The sequence below is a fragment of the Episyrphus balteatus genome, chromosome 1, assembly GCF_945859705.1.
Source record: "Episyrphus balteatus chromosome 1, idEpiBalt1.1, whole genome shotgun sequence".
NCBI lineage: Eukaryota > Metazoa > Arthropoda > Insecta > Diptera > Syrphidae > Episyrphus > Episyrphus balteatus.
In genome coordinates this window covers 19474493-19489736 of record NC_079134.1, presented here as the reverse complement: position 1 = coordinate 19489736, position 15244 = coordinate 19474493, and the positions used below count along the sequence as shown (strand labels likewise).

The 15244-nt window shown below is 31.5% G+C and overlaps 1 protein-coding gene across 1 annotated transcript in view; it reads left to right on the top strand.

The window, feature by feature from the left end:
• Nucleotides 1-147: 147 nt before the first annotated feature.
• LOC129906309 (bone morphogenetic protein receptor type-1B) overlaps nucleotides 148-15244 on the top strand; it is a 237687-nt gene continuing 222590 nt past the window's right edge. Inside the window, exon 1 of the mRNA XM_055982011.1 lies at nucleotides 148-269. Coding sequence (XP_055837986.1) covers nucleotides 179-269 — 91 coding nt within the window. The 5' untranslated portion in view covers nucleotides 148-178. The remainder of the gene's footprint in view (nucleotides 270-15244) is intronic.

Here is a 15244-nt window from a genome sequence, read left to right as displayed (position 1 = left end):
TAAAATTATTTCCAAGTGTGTTTGCTGCCTTAAAAGTACATTCAACCAATTTCATTCAGACGCTTGCCGGTTGAACACAGAAGCCATACAAATTGAGCAACTCTCCATTCATCCAAGTTTCAAACCATATTACTATCTCTACAAATCATCTCTTCTCTCGTCACAAATTGAATTAAAAATGGCCGATGTATTGTTGTTTCGTGACCGGGGTACCCAGTGTTTTCTGTTTATTTTGTTATTTATGATGTTTATATCATCTTCAATTAGTGGTAAGTTATTAATTAACAATCTATTCTTTACAATCAAATAAAAATTCAAGTGAAATTATAATTGATAAAGTGTAAAAATGCAATTAAAATCTCCAGTGGTTCAGTTATTCCGTTGTGTCAAATGCTGGTGTCTTTTTCTTATTTGACTGTATATATCAGTTGTCTCTTTTCTTCGGATGTACTCTCAAATGCAGTGTTGTTTTGTTTTTTTTTTTTCATCCAATTATTATTTTTTTTTGTTTTTTATTTTTGTTTTGCAAATCGATTAATTGATTTGGGAGGGAAGCGTAATTATATTTGTGGAATATTAATTGGATTGCAGTTAGGAAGTGCACAAATCCAAATATGAATGTTAATTATTAGTTTTTGTTATAGAAATCTAGTTTTCTTTTTTTAATTGGTTCAAAATGTGCATTTATGTGAGATTGGGGGGAAGTGACCGAATGTGTCCGAAAATGTTTTTTTTTTTCTAATTTCAGTATCGTCTCGTTGTTGCATTCGATGTGTTTTGTTTTATTTTAGCTGAAAAATATTTTATTGATAAAGAATCATTTGAAAAAATTTCTATTAAATTGTGAATTTCGTTCTGTAATTTTCATTCAGGTGGAAATTTTTTGTTTTCCATTTCAAGTCTACTATAAAGTTTCACTATTTCCCGACAGGTGGCATCCTATTCTGTTTTTTTTTTTTTTACATTTTTTGTTTTCAAGTTACAAGCAGGGACGTTATAAGTTGTAAATAAAAATCAAACTTGGAAATACAATTTATATTTTTTGCGTCGAGTAGAATTAAAATAAATAGAAAATAGTAATTAAATTATTATAAGAACTTAAAAATCGTTATTAAATAAATCATATATAATGGATACAAATCAATGTAAGTACTTTTTGTTCATTGGGATGATTTTCTTGATTTTGGAAGCATCTTTTACTTTTTTGCTTTCAAAATAACAGCTTATAGTGGAGTAACTAAAGCTCAAAAATTGGCAATATTAGGGAACCCGGCCGAACAGCTTAGATTTTGATGATCTTTTTTTTCAAACGTCGGTAATAAAAATACTTTAAAGTCTATAGATTAAAAATTGTCGGTGTTGCCGTTTTGATTTTTTTAAATTTAATTGAAGATTTTTGTGAACAAAAAATTTTTCTTAAATTTCATAAATTAATTGATGCCAAAGGATTGTCTAGGAAATTCAAAGAAAAAAATATATAGGAGTGAGGGACAATCTTCCATCGTTCAAGCGATAGATGCAATTTTCTTATTAATTGACTTCAAACACAAAAAAAAAATATTTGAACACAACGGCAACACCTACAATATTTAAATATAGGGTCAATGTGGGTAAATGTAAACAATTTCATGTCTTTTTTTTTTTGACTTTAGATTTTAATATGTTTTCACGGAACAACTTGAATGGTATTTTCAAATGCAAATATGAAATGATGGCAATTCTTCTTTATAAATATAAACAAATATTTCCCCAATTGTTTAAATTACTGTCAAATATGATATGTTTACAAATACCCCACCGTGTTTGTGCTTTTTTTACAAATTCGGGGTAAATGTAAACGGTGGTTTAAAATTTAGGATTTTCTCTTTTTCATATGGATAACGACTTGAAAAACGTTCAGAAGGTATTTGACAAAAACTTTTTCAAAGTCCAATAAAATTTTTTGTTTTCTTCCTTTGATTCTTTATATAGGCACCCAATATGCATCTTGAGCAGCTCTGAACGTCATATTTTTTTCTTTTTACGTCAAAGACCGATTTCACAACATCATCCACTGAAAATGATGGTGTTGGCTACTTTAAAATGTGACTCCGCGCCACTTTAGCAATAGTAATTGACTATAAATACTTTATTTTTATTAAAACCAATAATTTCAGCAAAAATATATGTTTATATTTACCCCCAGAATACGTTGTTTACATTTACCCATTATGAAAAATATTCTGGGGTAAATGTAAACACATGCAAATCGACATAAATGTCCTGTATTTTAAAATTTGTTTGTTTCACATAGAATCTACATCAAAATTAAAAACTAAAAAGTACTTGCAAATTATACTGACTTAATTGAATCTGCAAAAATATTTAATTTTTCTGAAAGACTAACGACTTGTTTGGCACTTTAAAAAATTACCTTTCACGGAAAATACGCTCGTCGAATGAATTCTCTCTTGACAGCAATGAGCTTGACGTATAAGTTAAAGGATACATGCGTCCGCAATTTGTACTTATGTATGCATCAAAGAGCCATGTTTTCATTTACCCCTGTTAACATTTACCCACATTGACCCTAGGTGCATTTTTAAAAAAACTAGAAGCTTAGTCATGTTTGTAAAATTAAAATTAAGTTAATTGAATGAAGGACTTTTGAAAGAATGGTTATTAAACTTAGATTTTTGAAAAAAAAAAAATTATTGAAAAAATTTTAACATGTCGTTTTTAAAACTTTTTCGTAATATAAAATGCATTTATTTTCAAATTTTTCTGGCCACATTTATTATAATTTGAAGTTGTCAATATGTATTACGGTTTATGAAAAAAATTAAAAAGAATTTCATTTTCGAAGAACTTTTTTTAATAAAAGTTTTGAAAAAAAATTTTACTTATTTTTTTTAAAGTTCAACATCTAAATATAAAATTATTTTTTATTCATTTAATCACCCTTACTGTTGAAAGTTAAATAGCGAAAATTTAAAGTTCTTATTTACCAAAGTCTTTCAGAAAATGAATTATTTCAATGCAAAAATTTAGTTTTTATCAAAAAAACCCATTGAAATTGAAGTGTTTTTTAATTTTTTTTTTTTCAAAAGCCTGATATATATTAACTTTTCTGCTTCGGAATTCAACTGATAATATTTATGGCCAAAATTTTTTAAAAAATAAATTCATATTTTATTAGAAAAAGTTTGGAAAAAAATCATTTAAAATTTTCTTAATATCATTTTTTTTTTTAATTCTGAGGTTGAGGACCATTTTTTCAAAAACTCTTAATTTTTCTTATTATTTGAAAGTGTGTATTCGAATACATCAAAAAAAATAGGACAAAAATAAAGAAAATAAATAAATTTTTTTATCTGGAACATTTATTTTTATATTTTTCTTCTGTTAATTTAACAAAAAGTTTTATCTAAATGATAAGCCAATGACAAGTCGTGAAACTGAGTATTTTATTTGGGTATGATTTGGACATTCTATATGCACTGATTCGGATGTGATCATTTTATATACTGTCTTCGACTTTTAAGCTCTTAATATAACGCAATCAACTTTAATGATATTTTGTCAGATAAAATGTTAACTAGAGCCTGTCTATATTACCTGTGTTCTGATAGGAGACGGGCCCATTTTCAAACTGTGTTTGAAAATGGCTGCAGGTTTGATGCCTCACAGCGCTTAATCTTGTCATGATGCTAGTCCGCACGCTTTAAAGTTTTTGTTTTTCCTCTCGTTATATTCTAATTCTTGAACAATTTAAATGACTTCTCTTATATATATATTTAAAATTGTTTTAATTACATATATTCTAATTAGCCTGATTTATGTTATCCAAAACATGTTTCCTGAATTCTTTCTTTTTAAGATACAGTCATTTTAACAAAATGACGTACAAAATTTAATTTGTTTATAACTTTTAGAGCCGATTTTTCAATCTTCTAATAAACAGTCAGTTAACTGTTCGATGAATAAATTTATTAGGCTCATAAACAATCGAATAACAACATTAAATTTTTCAATCAAGAATAATTTATTCTACAGAATAACAACAAAAAAATTGTCAAATTCAGAAATATTCCAAACTAAACGTCGTTTTTATTTATAATTGTTTTTGTTTTCTTGTGTTCCTCTGTATTTTTGTCAAAATTATTTCAAAGCAGCTTTGACAATTGACACAGTATTTTTATTGAAATTATTCCTTAGAATAATTTTTATTCGGCTCTGAAAGAAGCAGATAGTTTTATTCATAGGAATAAGCTATATCTGCCTGTTGAAAAAATGATTTTTTCTCTATCAGGGGAATAAGTACTAACTGACTGTTTAACTGACTATTGAAAAATTGGCCCTTATAAAAATTAAAATTTTTTAAAAAATGTTTTGGGATATAGTTTTTAACACATAAATCTTTATAAATATGCAAAAAAATATAAATCAAGAAGTCGATTTTAGAGGGTAAACTCTTTTGGTAGATGTTTAGTTTATAATATGTCCTGGCATCACAGATCAACAATGGTAGAAATGCGACTGAGTTTCATTGTAAATTTTCCACTCAATTTCGTATCATTTTGTACGGTCGGTACCACATAGCAAGTTTATCATAATTCAATATCATATTACAATTTGTCCATCTGTCCATGTCTGTCAAACTTGGAAAAATAGATTGAAACAAAAAACTCCGTTTCTTTTAAACATTTTTTCGTCAACTAGGTAGGTATCTACACTTTGATGTGAAAAAAAAAACAAGACAATGCGATGATGGTTCACCGCACGTTCGTATCAACATTACAAAACTACCGCAAACTTGATTGTTATCGAATGAAATACTTAATTCACGGTAGCTGTTCGCTCTATCATTCTTGTCTACGCATTTAGCTCCTGTTTATTTTTTGTTTGCGTTTTGTGTTTGTTATTTCTGCCTATCTATCACTCTGGGGTAGAGCGAAATAAAGTGGTTATTCCCTTGGATCAAGAAGAAGTTTTTTTTTGTTTTTCAATTTGTTATTCAATAACATCCTTTGCCAAACAACCTTGCAATGGTAGTTACTTTAGCTGTCATTGTACCACAGAGAGAATCACCACCACAGCACGCATTGCTTTGAAATGAAATATTAAAGTCAGTTAAAAGCCATTTCTTGATAGATGTGTCGCATATAAATTAAATAAAATTACTCCTTCTCTTCTCATTTTAGGCACAATTGCATAGTTTTAAAAAGAGAAATTAAAAAAAGAATAACATGGAGTTATAGGGAATAAAAGGTTGGAATATTAATTGTAATATGCATCTCATATTAGGTTTGTTATGTGCGTATCAAAATAAAAATTTAAAAAAACGCATAAGATATTACGTCGTTTGTTATATGCGTGAGATATACAAATTTTTTTTTTTTTTATTTGTTAAAAATATGTAACATGTACTTGTATTTGTATGTAAATTTTATTTTTTGCATTTAAAAAAATAACAGCCATGTTTTATTGGTAACTCAGTACTTAGCTCAGTAATATTTTAACAACAATAAAGGATTATAAAAAATAAATAAAAGTAATCTTTTTTTGTTGTTTACAGCATAAAAAGTTTACTCAGTAAAATACTGAGTACCAATAAAACACGGCTAACATATGTATATCATGACTCTTGCATGATCTAATATTATTATAATAAAAGTTGACTCAAACTAAAAACGAACTAAAAACAAACTTTACTAAAGCTGTCCTCTACACCAACTGTTCTCAACCTTTGAGAGTGCACGGAACACTTGCAACGAATTTATCAATTGGCAGACCTCTGAAGAATAAAATTTAATTTATTATTAAGTTTACACCGTTACACCCACAAAGTTGAAAACATGTTGTTTTTATAAAAAATATCTTATTTCAACAAGAGTTGAAAAAGCTTTTTCATTAAAATATGATGCAAAAAAGGGAATTAATACTTTAATATAGCTATCTCTTTGGATTATTAAACGATATTACTTTCTAGAAGTTAACCAGAATTCAAAAAGACTGATTTAAAAAAAAAAAGTTGTATATGATTTTCTTCTAAAGCTGTTATCCTGTTATCAGAGATTGTAAAGTATGCTCGAAAACTTTTTTTCAAGTCCATGAAAAGTTGGAGAAAACTTTGAAACAATGAGTCTGGTAAAAGTTTAACTCATTTAAATAGCCAAAAACGTCACATAGTAGATATGCGTACTACGTAAAGTTATTTAAATGGCGAAAAGTGGAGCTGGAAAAACAGTTTAAGAATTTAATCGGGATACCCAAAGAATTTCAGTATGGTGTAATAGCTGACTGTGGATCATGTCTATATCATTACATAGAAAAGCACTTGGGTGCACTCTTTAAAACTAGATTCATGTATTTTTTATCGAGAGAGGTGGAAAATAGGATGAAACAAATTAGTAAAAACGATAATGTTTGTTAAGGAACACAGTTTTTTGAGTGTCACATAATGTCAATAATGTTAAAGACGTGTGTAAACCAGTCAAGCTACATGTTCACAGCATTTTTTGTTGACAATCACGTCACATCGTTGGCAAAGATTTTGACGTCATTTGTTTACGATATAAGTTCGCTAAAGATATCGTAAATATAGAGACGAGATGTTTAAGAGTCATGTCGTGTCTCGAAGAAAAATCACTTTTACCAATCCATGTTTCTTTGGACTTAGAAGGGATTTAAGAAGTTAAGCCCTCTTTCAAAGAACCACGAAAGTCCTGTACAAGACCTTAATCATCCCAGTTCTGCTTTATGGGGCATGGGCATTGACAAGCGGATGTCCAGTGCAGTGTGCATTAGCGGACAGTAGAGAACAAGATACAACCACGAGCTATACAACTATACGAGTACAGCATCATCGACCACAAAAATTTAGAAAGATAGAAAAAAATAGCCGCTAAAATGGCTGGGTCATGCGGAGCGTATGAACAACGACGCACCAGGGCCGTCGATTTCTCGTGTCCAACCAAGATAAGTAACGTGGAAAAAGAATACCTTTTCTTAGCAGGCGAATTCAATTGGAAAAAAATCGCAACCAATTTCATGTGCACAACTTGAGACAGCTAACTAGGGACCGAGCTGGCTGGAGAGCCTTGTTGTTTGAGACTTAGATCCACCCTGAGCGCCACCATGTATAAGAAGTTTTAAGCTACAAAAAGATCTACTAAAATTCGGCTTGAAAATAATTTTTAGTATGAAAAAGTTTTATTCATACTGAAGCTTATGAATATAGAAAGATATAATTAGTTCTAAGCAAAAATAATAATTTCCAATGCTCTTCTTATGCTTGAATTTCACAGCTCAAATCTCATTTTCTAAAGAGTTATACCCAACAAACATTACAAGTTGGCACATTTGTATTTTCCTTCTGTAAAATAAGATACATAACCTTGACCATCATCTTCTCTTTGTCAAAAAACTACTCCTTTCTATCAAACCAGCACTCAACCTAAATTCAAAATAAGTGTGCTTAACTAATTGAATAACTAAGTCCATGTCTAACTCATTTAAATAAATGTTCTCACAGCATCTTCTCTTCTCCGGAAAGCAATCACACTAATCCCATTCAAACACATCCGGCTTAAGCCATCACATCAATCATATTGCTTCCAATTTCCATCTGTCAACGTATTATCTCTCATTAGCGTCCGGAAGGAAGAACCATATTTTAAGATTTTCTTTTGTGAACAGCTATTGCTTCTGCTCTCGTCTCGTATTCGCTCGTTCGTACACACTATACACAGTCAAAATATTTTGCCAAGTCAATAAATTTAAATTCCATAATTGCATGAGAAGATTTACTGATGAAAGCTTTGCAAAGTGTGTGTTTGAGTGGAGTGGAGTGAGGAGTAAGCCCATCAGCCAACTTAACTTTATTATAAATTCTCTTCACGAATGATATAACGATGATTATCTGAGAATTGAATGTGTTTAGTGGACAAGAGAAGAGGAGGAGGAAAGAAAAAACGAAGCAATATAAACTTAATATGTGAAAAAAGAAATCAATAAGCACCATAAAATAACTATAAATCATAATTAAGTGTAATTTACTCTGCGCGAACAAAACTATAACAAATGAATCTAACAATCTAACGATTTTTTACAGCCTTTAATGGCAACGTTATGCGAACGTGAGACTTTTCCACTTATAACAGAGTCTCTCGTCTTAAGTGTACAAAAGTAGGGAAAAATTGGCAAACCATTTTCTATAATCTCCTGCTGCTTCTTCTTTTCTGCGATGCAGACCTTTCCTTTTTCTTACCCCTCTCTCTCTCTCTCTTGGCAAATTGTTGCACATATTTTCCTGGGGTGCGTAACTACGAGCAAGTATCTTTTTATATAAAAGGAAAAATATGAGCTTACTCGTACTCGTTTGGACAACAACAGTCTCTTGATAATTGGCCAGAGTCCAATTTTCTTCCAAAGCCAATCCTGGGAATATATACTTGTCATACGCACCGACCGCGACCGCAAACGAAGACGAAGAACTCAACCTGACATACATCACCAGGCAGGTTGTGTGCGAACACTCTGTCCATTGTGATTTATAGTACAAATCTAAGCCCATCGCCATCATGATGTGATGATGATAAATTCAAAGAAGGATCCCATATAGGGCATTCTGGCAAACTACATACAATCCCAAACTAGCCGCTCCGAGACGAACCTATAATGGTCGATGATGAGGAATGAATTGGAATACACTTATGGTTTGGTATGTTGTTGTTGTTGTTGTTATTGTATACCTACTCGTTTGTTATTTTTGTGCTTCTGATGATGGATTTCAGATTGATGACCGATCCAACGATGGTCATAGATACCCGATACGACCAGATCGATACCTGTTCACTGGACTGTGGACTGTCGCTAATCATAATCACTCAAGAAGCTTGAAATACTCTCCCATGAACTGATGCTGTTGATTATTATTAAATCGCACACAACATCCTTTAATGGAGAAATCTATTTTCCCATAGAATCAACTAGCCAACTATCGGCACACAGTAGCAAATGGATTGAACTATAAGAAAAAACTTAAAAAATTACCGAGTTGGATAGCATTAATAGCTGGGAATTGATTAAAAACTCGTTCTCGCTCCTGGATTGGATTTGTTATTGTTGTTGTTGGATGTGTGTGTTGTTATTCCGAAACAAATAAAATGTGTACAAACATTTTTCCAAAGGTTTTTCTTGCAATTCCAATTCCAACAACGGCCGGCGACGAGAAGAATATTAAAACAGCAGCCATACTGAGCTAGGGTGGTGGTGTTGGACAAAAAAAAAATTAAATTGAAGTCGGCATTGCTTATAGACAACAACAGTAGAATACACATCTAAACAAAATTGCATGAGACCAGCAGAGAGTAAGTATCAATATGACCATATTCCATAACGAAAGAGAAAAGATTTTTGCGGTGTGGTACTCGCCGCCATCTCGTAGCCAGGAAGGGAAACCCATTTCTGTCTTAAAAGACACGGAGAGTTAGTTAGCTGCTAGAGAGTCCTGTTTTGTGCGTAGAGCAGCACTATTTTGTATCTACGCAACGCAACGGTGCAATTGTAATTATAAAGTTCAAGTATAACTCGCACGGTTACATGGTTAAATGAAAACAAACACGCACCGCTGTTGTTGTTGTTGTTGCAGTTGCTTTTGCTGCAACTAGAGTGCTGCTGGATGATGAAAATGAACGGACAGTCAAGCAGAGTGGTGGTGGTGGGACACAAAAGGAGGAGGAGAACAAAATCTAGGCGTCTATGATGGGACTGGATCTTATTGAAATGCAAGCAACGACATTGGCCGTTTCCAGAATTACTAATTGAATCGACGCGTTCTTGTGTCGTCGACAATTATTTACATGTTGGGGTAATGTGTGTTTGTTTTTTTTTTTTACTTGTTTTTCTTTTTATTTTTTTCTTTCTATATTTTCTTTTTGTTTTGTTTTGTTTTGATTTTATTATTATTATTATTTTTCATCTCTTCTTGGGTTGTGTAGGTATATTGTGTGTGTTTTTGCTTTTTTTTTTATTATTTACAGAAAACCTACGTTTTTACTATGAAATACCTTATGTGTGATGTTTTTCCAAAGAATTGCTGTTGACAAATTCTATTAGAGGGGTTAAGAGAGAATATATACTTTTTTACGTGTGATGTGTAAATGTATATTGTTTTAGGATTGGAATTTTTAAACATTTTTGTATTTGATTAAAAGATAAATTAACAAAAAAAAGGAATACCTAAGTTATTTATAGAAAATGTGTGAAATTCCAAAAAGCTATTCAAGATGAACCTGTAACTCTTTGGTTTTAACCAAACAAACATGGTATGCTTAGTATTTTTTTTATAAAAAACATGGTTTGTTAAATCGACTTCCCAAGAAGTTCTTTAAACATATAAAATATTTAAAAAAAAACGGTATTCACATCGCAGTCATTACAATAGGGGCTCTTATAAACCAAGTAACAATATTGAACATTTAAGAGCGCTTATATTAGTTGTTCCAGTGCTTATGAATTGTTCCAACCACTCTTAAATTATGAGTGGAACCTTTGAAAACTTTGAAAGTAATCTGTATTCTTATTTTTGTAATAACACACAGAGATTCAACTTTTTTTCAGAATGATATTGCGTTGAAGACAATAATTTACAAATCAAAGTAAAAACATCTTGTAAGACCAGGTTTTCGTCCCTGATGTTTGTGGGTTTGACTACACAATACTGTAAACTATCAGCTTTTAAATTTGCTCAGTGAGATATCAAACAAGACTGATTTGTTTTAAATCAAGCTCTGCCTTTTATATGATTTTTTGAAATATTTTAAATCAATGAAATCTATGATTTCAAATATAAAGTAATTTAAAGTGATTGAACATGAAGTATTAATTTTGAGTAAACAGTGATTTGAATGATTAATATTTACAATATCGAGCACAGAAATAAAAATAATATAAATTAACTGTAAATGGATGTCTTATAATCTTTAATTTAAAGTGGTTTATGCTTATAAAACATCGTTAAATCAAAGTTGTTTCAACTTTGAAAAAAAGCATCAATTTATATAAAACAAAGAAAAAAATAGCAGCCACTGAAGATCGATCCTAAAACTTCTAGATCACAAGCGAATGCTTTACCACGTGCTGTTGGAAACTAGCGTGATAAAATACAAAAAAGCTTAAGTCCGACAAAAATTTAAAATTTTCTTACATTGTTGGAATTTTATTTTAAAAATGTTTTATAACGAAGAAAAAAAAAAAACAAAAATAATAAAAAATTATTAAAATTATTTTTATTTTAACTCGTACCTGGGCGAAACGCTTTATAAATTTTTGGAGTTGAGGTCACTTGAACTTATATTGAAAAAATGTTAGTTTTTTGCAATATTAAATCAACGTCGACCATATTACACTTTACGTTGCTTTTTTGCCTCAGTATTTAAATTGTGCATTGTTGTGTGGAAATTGGAATTGTTTTGGATATTTAACAACCCTATTTTGTAGTTGTTGGATTGATGAGGACTTTTAACAATTAATTTTTTGATCAAAGATCTGTTCCAATTTTCAGGTTTATGTGAATTTTTGTCTATGTTTGACTATTTTGTCGGGAGGTTCAAACACCTTTACCCCTCAATTAAGATGGATTTTTCAGTACATTTTAGATTTTTGAATTGCAACATGCTTTTCAAATTTCAATAAACTGGACTAAAAAATATGATAAAATTTTCATCTCAAAACGCACTACATAAGAATATTTCAATTAAATGTGCCGTCGTCGGTTAAAAAAGTCACAGCCGTTACATTTGAATGTGTCACATTCGTAATAATGGAAATACTTAGTTATGTTATTCAAATGCAATGCTAAGAATTTTATCACTTTTCTGCAAAATATTCATGATATCTTCTCCTTAGTTACTATCATCCTTTAAATTATTTTCAATAACTGTTAAAAGTCTATGGTAAAGTTAAAGATACGGAGAATATTTCTTCTTAATCATAAAACTTTCCAATTAACCTTCCACCATCTAAAACTTAATAAAATAAAATCCCACCATTTGGACTGTTGAAAAGCCTTCTCTGTTTGAAGGCGTCAAAATCATATTAAACCCAACACCTTCCAAGTGGCTCCTTGTTGGTGGCATTCCCCTTGGGGTACCTCTGTAACACACAAACACACAACAAACCAGCATTTCATACTGACGTTGAGCAGTGTTGTTGCTGATGCATCCAAGGAAAATAATTCCCTTGTGCCCTGACGTCTCTGCGTGTTTATATTCGACGACGACGACGACGTTCCTTGAGTGCTTCCCGATGTTACTCGTCGTATAAAATAGCCTAAAGAGTCTCAAAGCCAAATCCAATAGCGACTGAGAAACTTAAAAGAAAATTCTTCGCTTAGTTGTTTGTGTGTCTTTTTGCTCTGTGGTGGCTCTGGACTATGCGAAGTAAACGATTCCGTGTTTAAAATATGCCAAGAACCTGAATGCCTTCGTCTCTTTTGCCGAATCACCAAACGGACCGACCGACCGAGCGACGGACGACCGGGCATTCCATGGCCAATGCGGGATTCTCTTTTTCTCGCAAAAACACAAAATACCTTTTATGCGAGTTGAAACGCGGCTGCAAGCAATGATCTCGTAGTAGTATACCCATCGTATGGTCGACGTAGTCGTCGTCCATTTGAAAGTTACGACCAACATCATTCCATAGGTCTTCTGCTTCTTCTTATTCTTGGACTATATGTGGTAATGTGCGATGGTAACGACATCCCAGAGATTCCACATTCCCATTTCGAAAGCCAACGTTTTGCGTTGCCATCACAATCGTCGTCGACTTCTTCGTCGTTGTGAAGAGGAGCTCTTGGAGTTGAGCCAGCCTGCAACGAACGAAAACACGGGAAGACCCATTGCTGGAACAAATCCCATGAAGTAGAATCTCTTGTTTGGGTTAATTTGACAATGCCTCCTGCTCTCACACTCGCTCTCTCTCTCTCCCATATTCTTGACCAAGAGAATATACAATCGTTAAAGTAATGCATTTTTGGTACAACAAGAGAATTTTAAGTTACTCAGGCCAAGACAGTACTGCAGAGTAAAGAGATGGCCTAGCCATGGAGAGTGAACATACAAATGATTTTAAAATGCGTAAGTCTTTTGGTTTGTCGTCATCGTCATCCTTTTCTTAAGTGCGTGGATATTCATGTGATGATTGCACCAAAAGAATTTTTAATTAAACAAAATAAAAGAGGCTTTGGAATTGAAAATTTGTTGGTCTTCCTTCGTCTTCCGTTCTTCGTCTTGGTCTTCTTCAGAAGGTCGGCCGGCCAAAATGAAAATGGAGCCTGCGGCCGAAGAAACGAAAAACACTGAAATTTAATTTCGTATTCACAGCCGAGGTGTTTTGAGACACCTTTTTGGTGTGTTCCCGGCAGCCAGCAAAAGGTTGGAGATTCTTTAATTTTTTTTGTTTTTGTTTTGCCTCTTGAATACAATTTCGAAGATCTTCAAATGTAGGCGGTCTATTGCCTTTTAAAGAAAAAGAATAAGGACACAAGAAACACATACAAAATCCGGTGACAAGATGATTGTTGTCATTTTGGAAATTGAATGCAACTATACACAATCCCGGTTGATGGATTAAAGGCATTTCGGGAATTCCACTATTCAGGGAATACTAATTGGGACGGGACCCATTTAGGTTTTTTTTTTTTTCAAGAAGAAGACAAACTTTGGTATGTGACAGAGAGTGAATATCGTTGTATAGACAAAAAAAGTTAAATACAACGCACTTTTATGGGATCTTTGATCTTATGAAAATAAATTCACAAAATAAGATCTGTTTTTGGTTTGAAAAGGAGAGAATGACAATATGTCGGGTTGTTCTGAAACAAGTGTTTTATTTTGAATTTGTATTCAAACTTGTCACTGTTTCATTGATTTATACAACATTGGATTGGGGGTTTCAATAACACCTGCAGCATTATACGTTGTTGATGGTATTGGCAGGTAATAGTGTAAGGAATTTTGAAAGCAAGGAATGGCCGCTTTGATTTTTTTTTATAAAAGTTGAATAGAATACAAGGGATAATATGAACAAAAAAAAATAAATTTGAATCGGTCTTCTGGGTTGGCATTTTCCAGCCTCAAGTATATATGTAAATTTATTTCATGAAAAATATTTAAAATTTTTTTTTATCATCGGTATTAGTTCAATGAAATAAGTTAAAATCGCGTTCTAGTTCTCCTGAAATTGGGAATACAGCTTCTTGATTTTGTTTTCAAAAATAATTTTTGTACTACTTTCCGCAAATAAACTTCGTTGGTCTGTCTTATGCTTTCAAATAGCTGCGTTGAAATAGTTAATTACGATGAAAAGGTCAAAATTGTAAGAAATTCGACGAATATTAAAAAAAATAAAAGTTTTATAATACAATTTATTTGCACGGCCATTTCTTGACGAAATGTCATGAAATTAAGTACACTGAAGGATATTAGTATGGAGAATATGAAAAGGCTGCTCCAAAATGGAGGCCAGAATAAGCATTTAAATTCTCAATAAAATTGAGAATTAATTTTTTCGGTAAACCTAAAAATACTTTTCGAATAGATTTTAATATTATAAATTCAAATCTGAAGTCGTTTTTGAGATATAAGAAGTTCAAAATTAATTTTTATGTGCGAAATGTGACGTCATAGATTTTTTTCGATTTCGGATTTAAATTTAGAATATTAAAATCTATTAGAAAAGTATATCTAAGGTGTCTGGCGGTGAGGATCTCGATCCGAATTATCGAAAATAAAAAAAAAATTTAATTTTAAGAATATATGAATAAGAGTAATGATCCAAGGATCCAAGTCAAAATTTGTATTTTTGACGAAATGGCGCTTCCGGTAGGAAAAAAATTTTTTTTTTTTTTGTCAAACAAACAAACTTCACTTTAAAATGGCTTAAAATATTAAAATAATCGTCAGAAACCTCATTCCGATTATTAGCCATTTCGGAGAAATTTTTCTCACTGAAAAGACCGTTTCGAGAAAATAGCATTTTAAGTTTTGGAACATTAAAAATATGCAAAAAAAAAATCGATTTGTTCTAAAACTGCTTACTGGCATATCTGCACAATGTACATGTTCAATATACGATTTCAACTTTAAAAACTAGAAAAATAAAACGTGTGGTTTTAAAAAGTGATTGACAATTTGTCTTATCAAAAATTTTTTTTATCAATAATCGGATTTTGAGTGTTTATTAAAAATTATATACA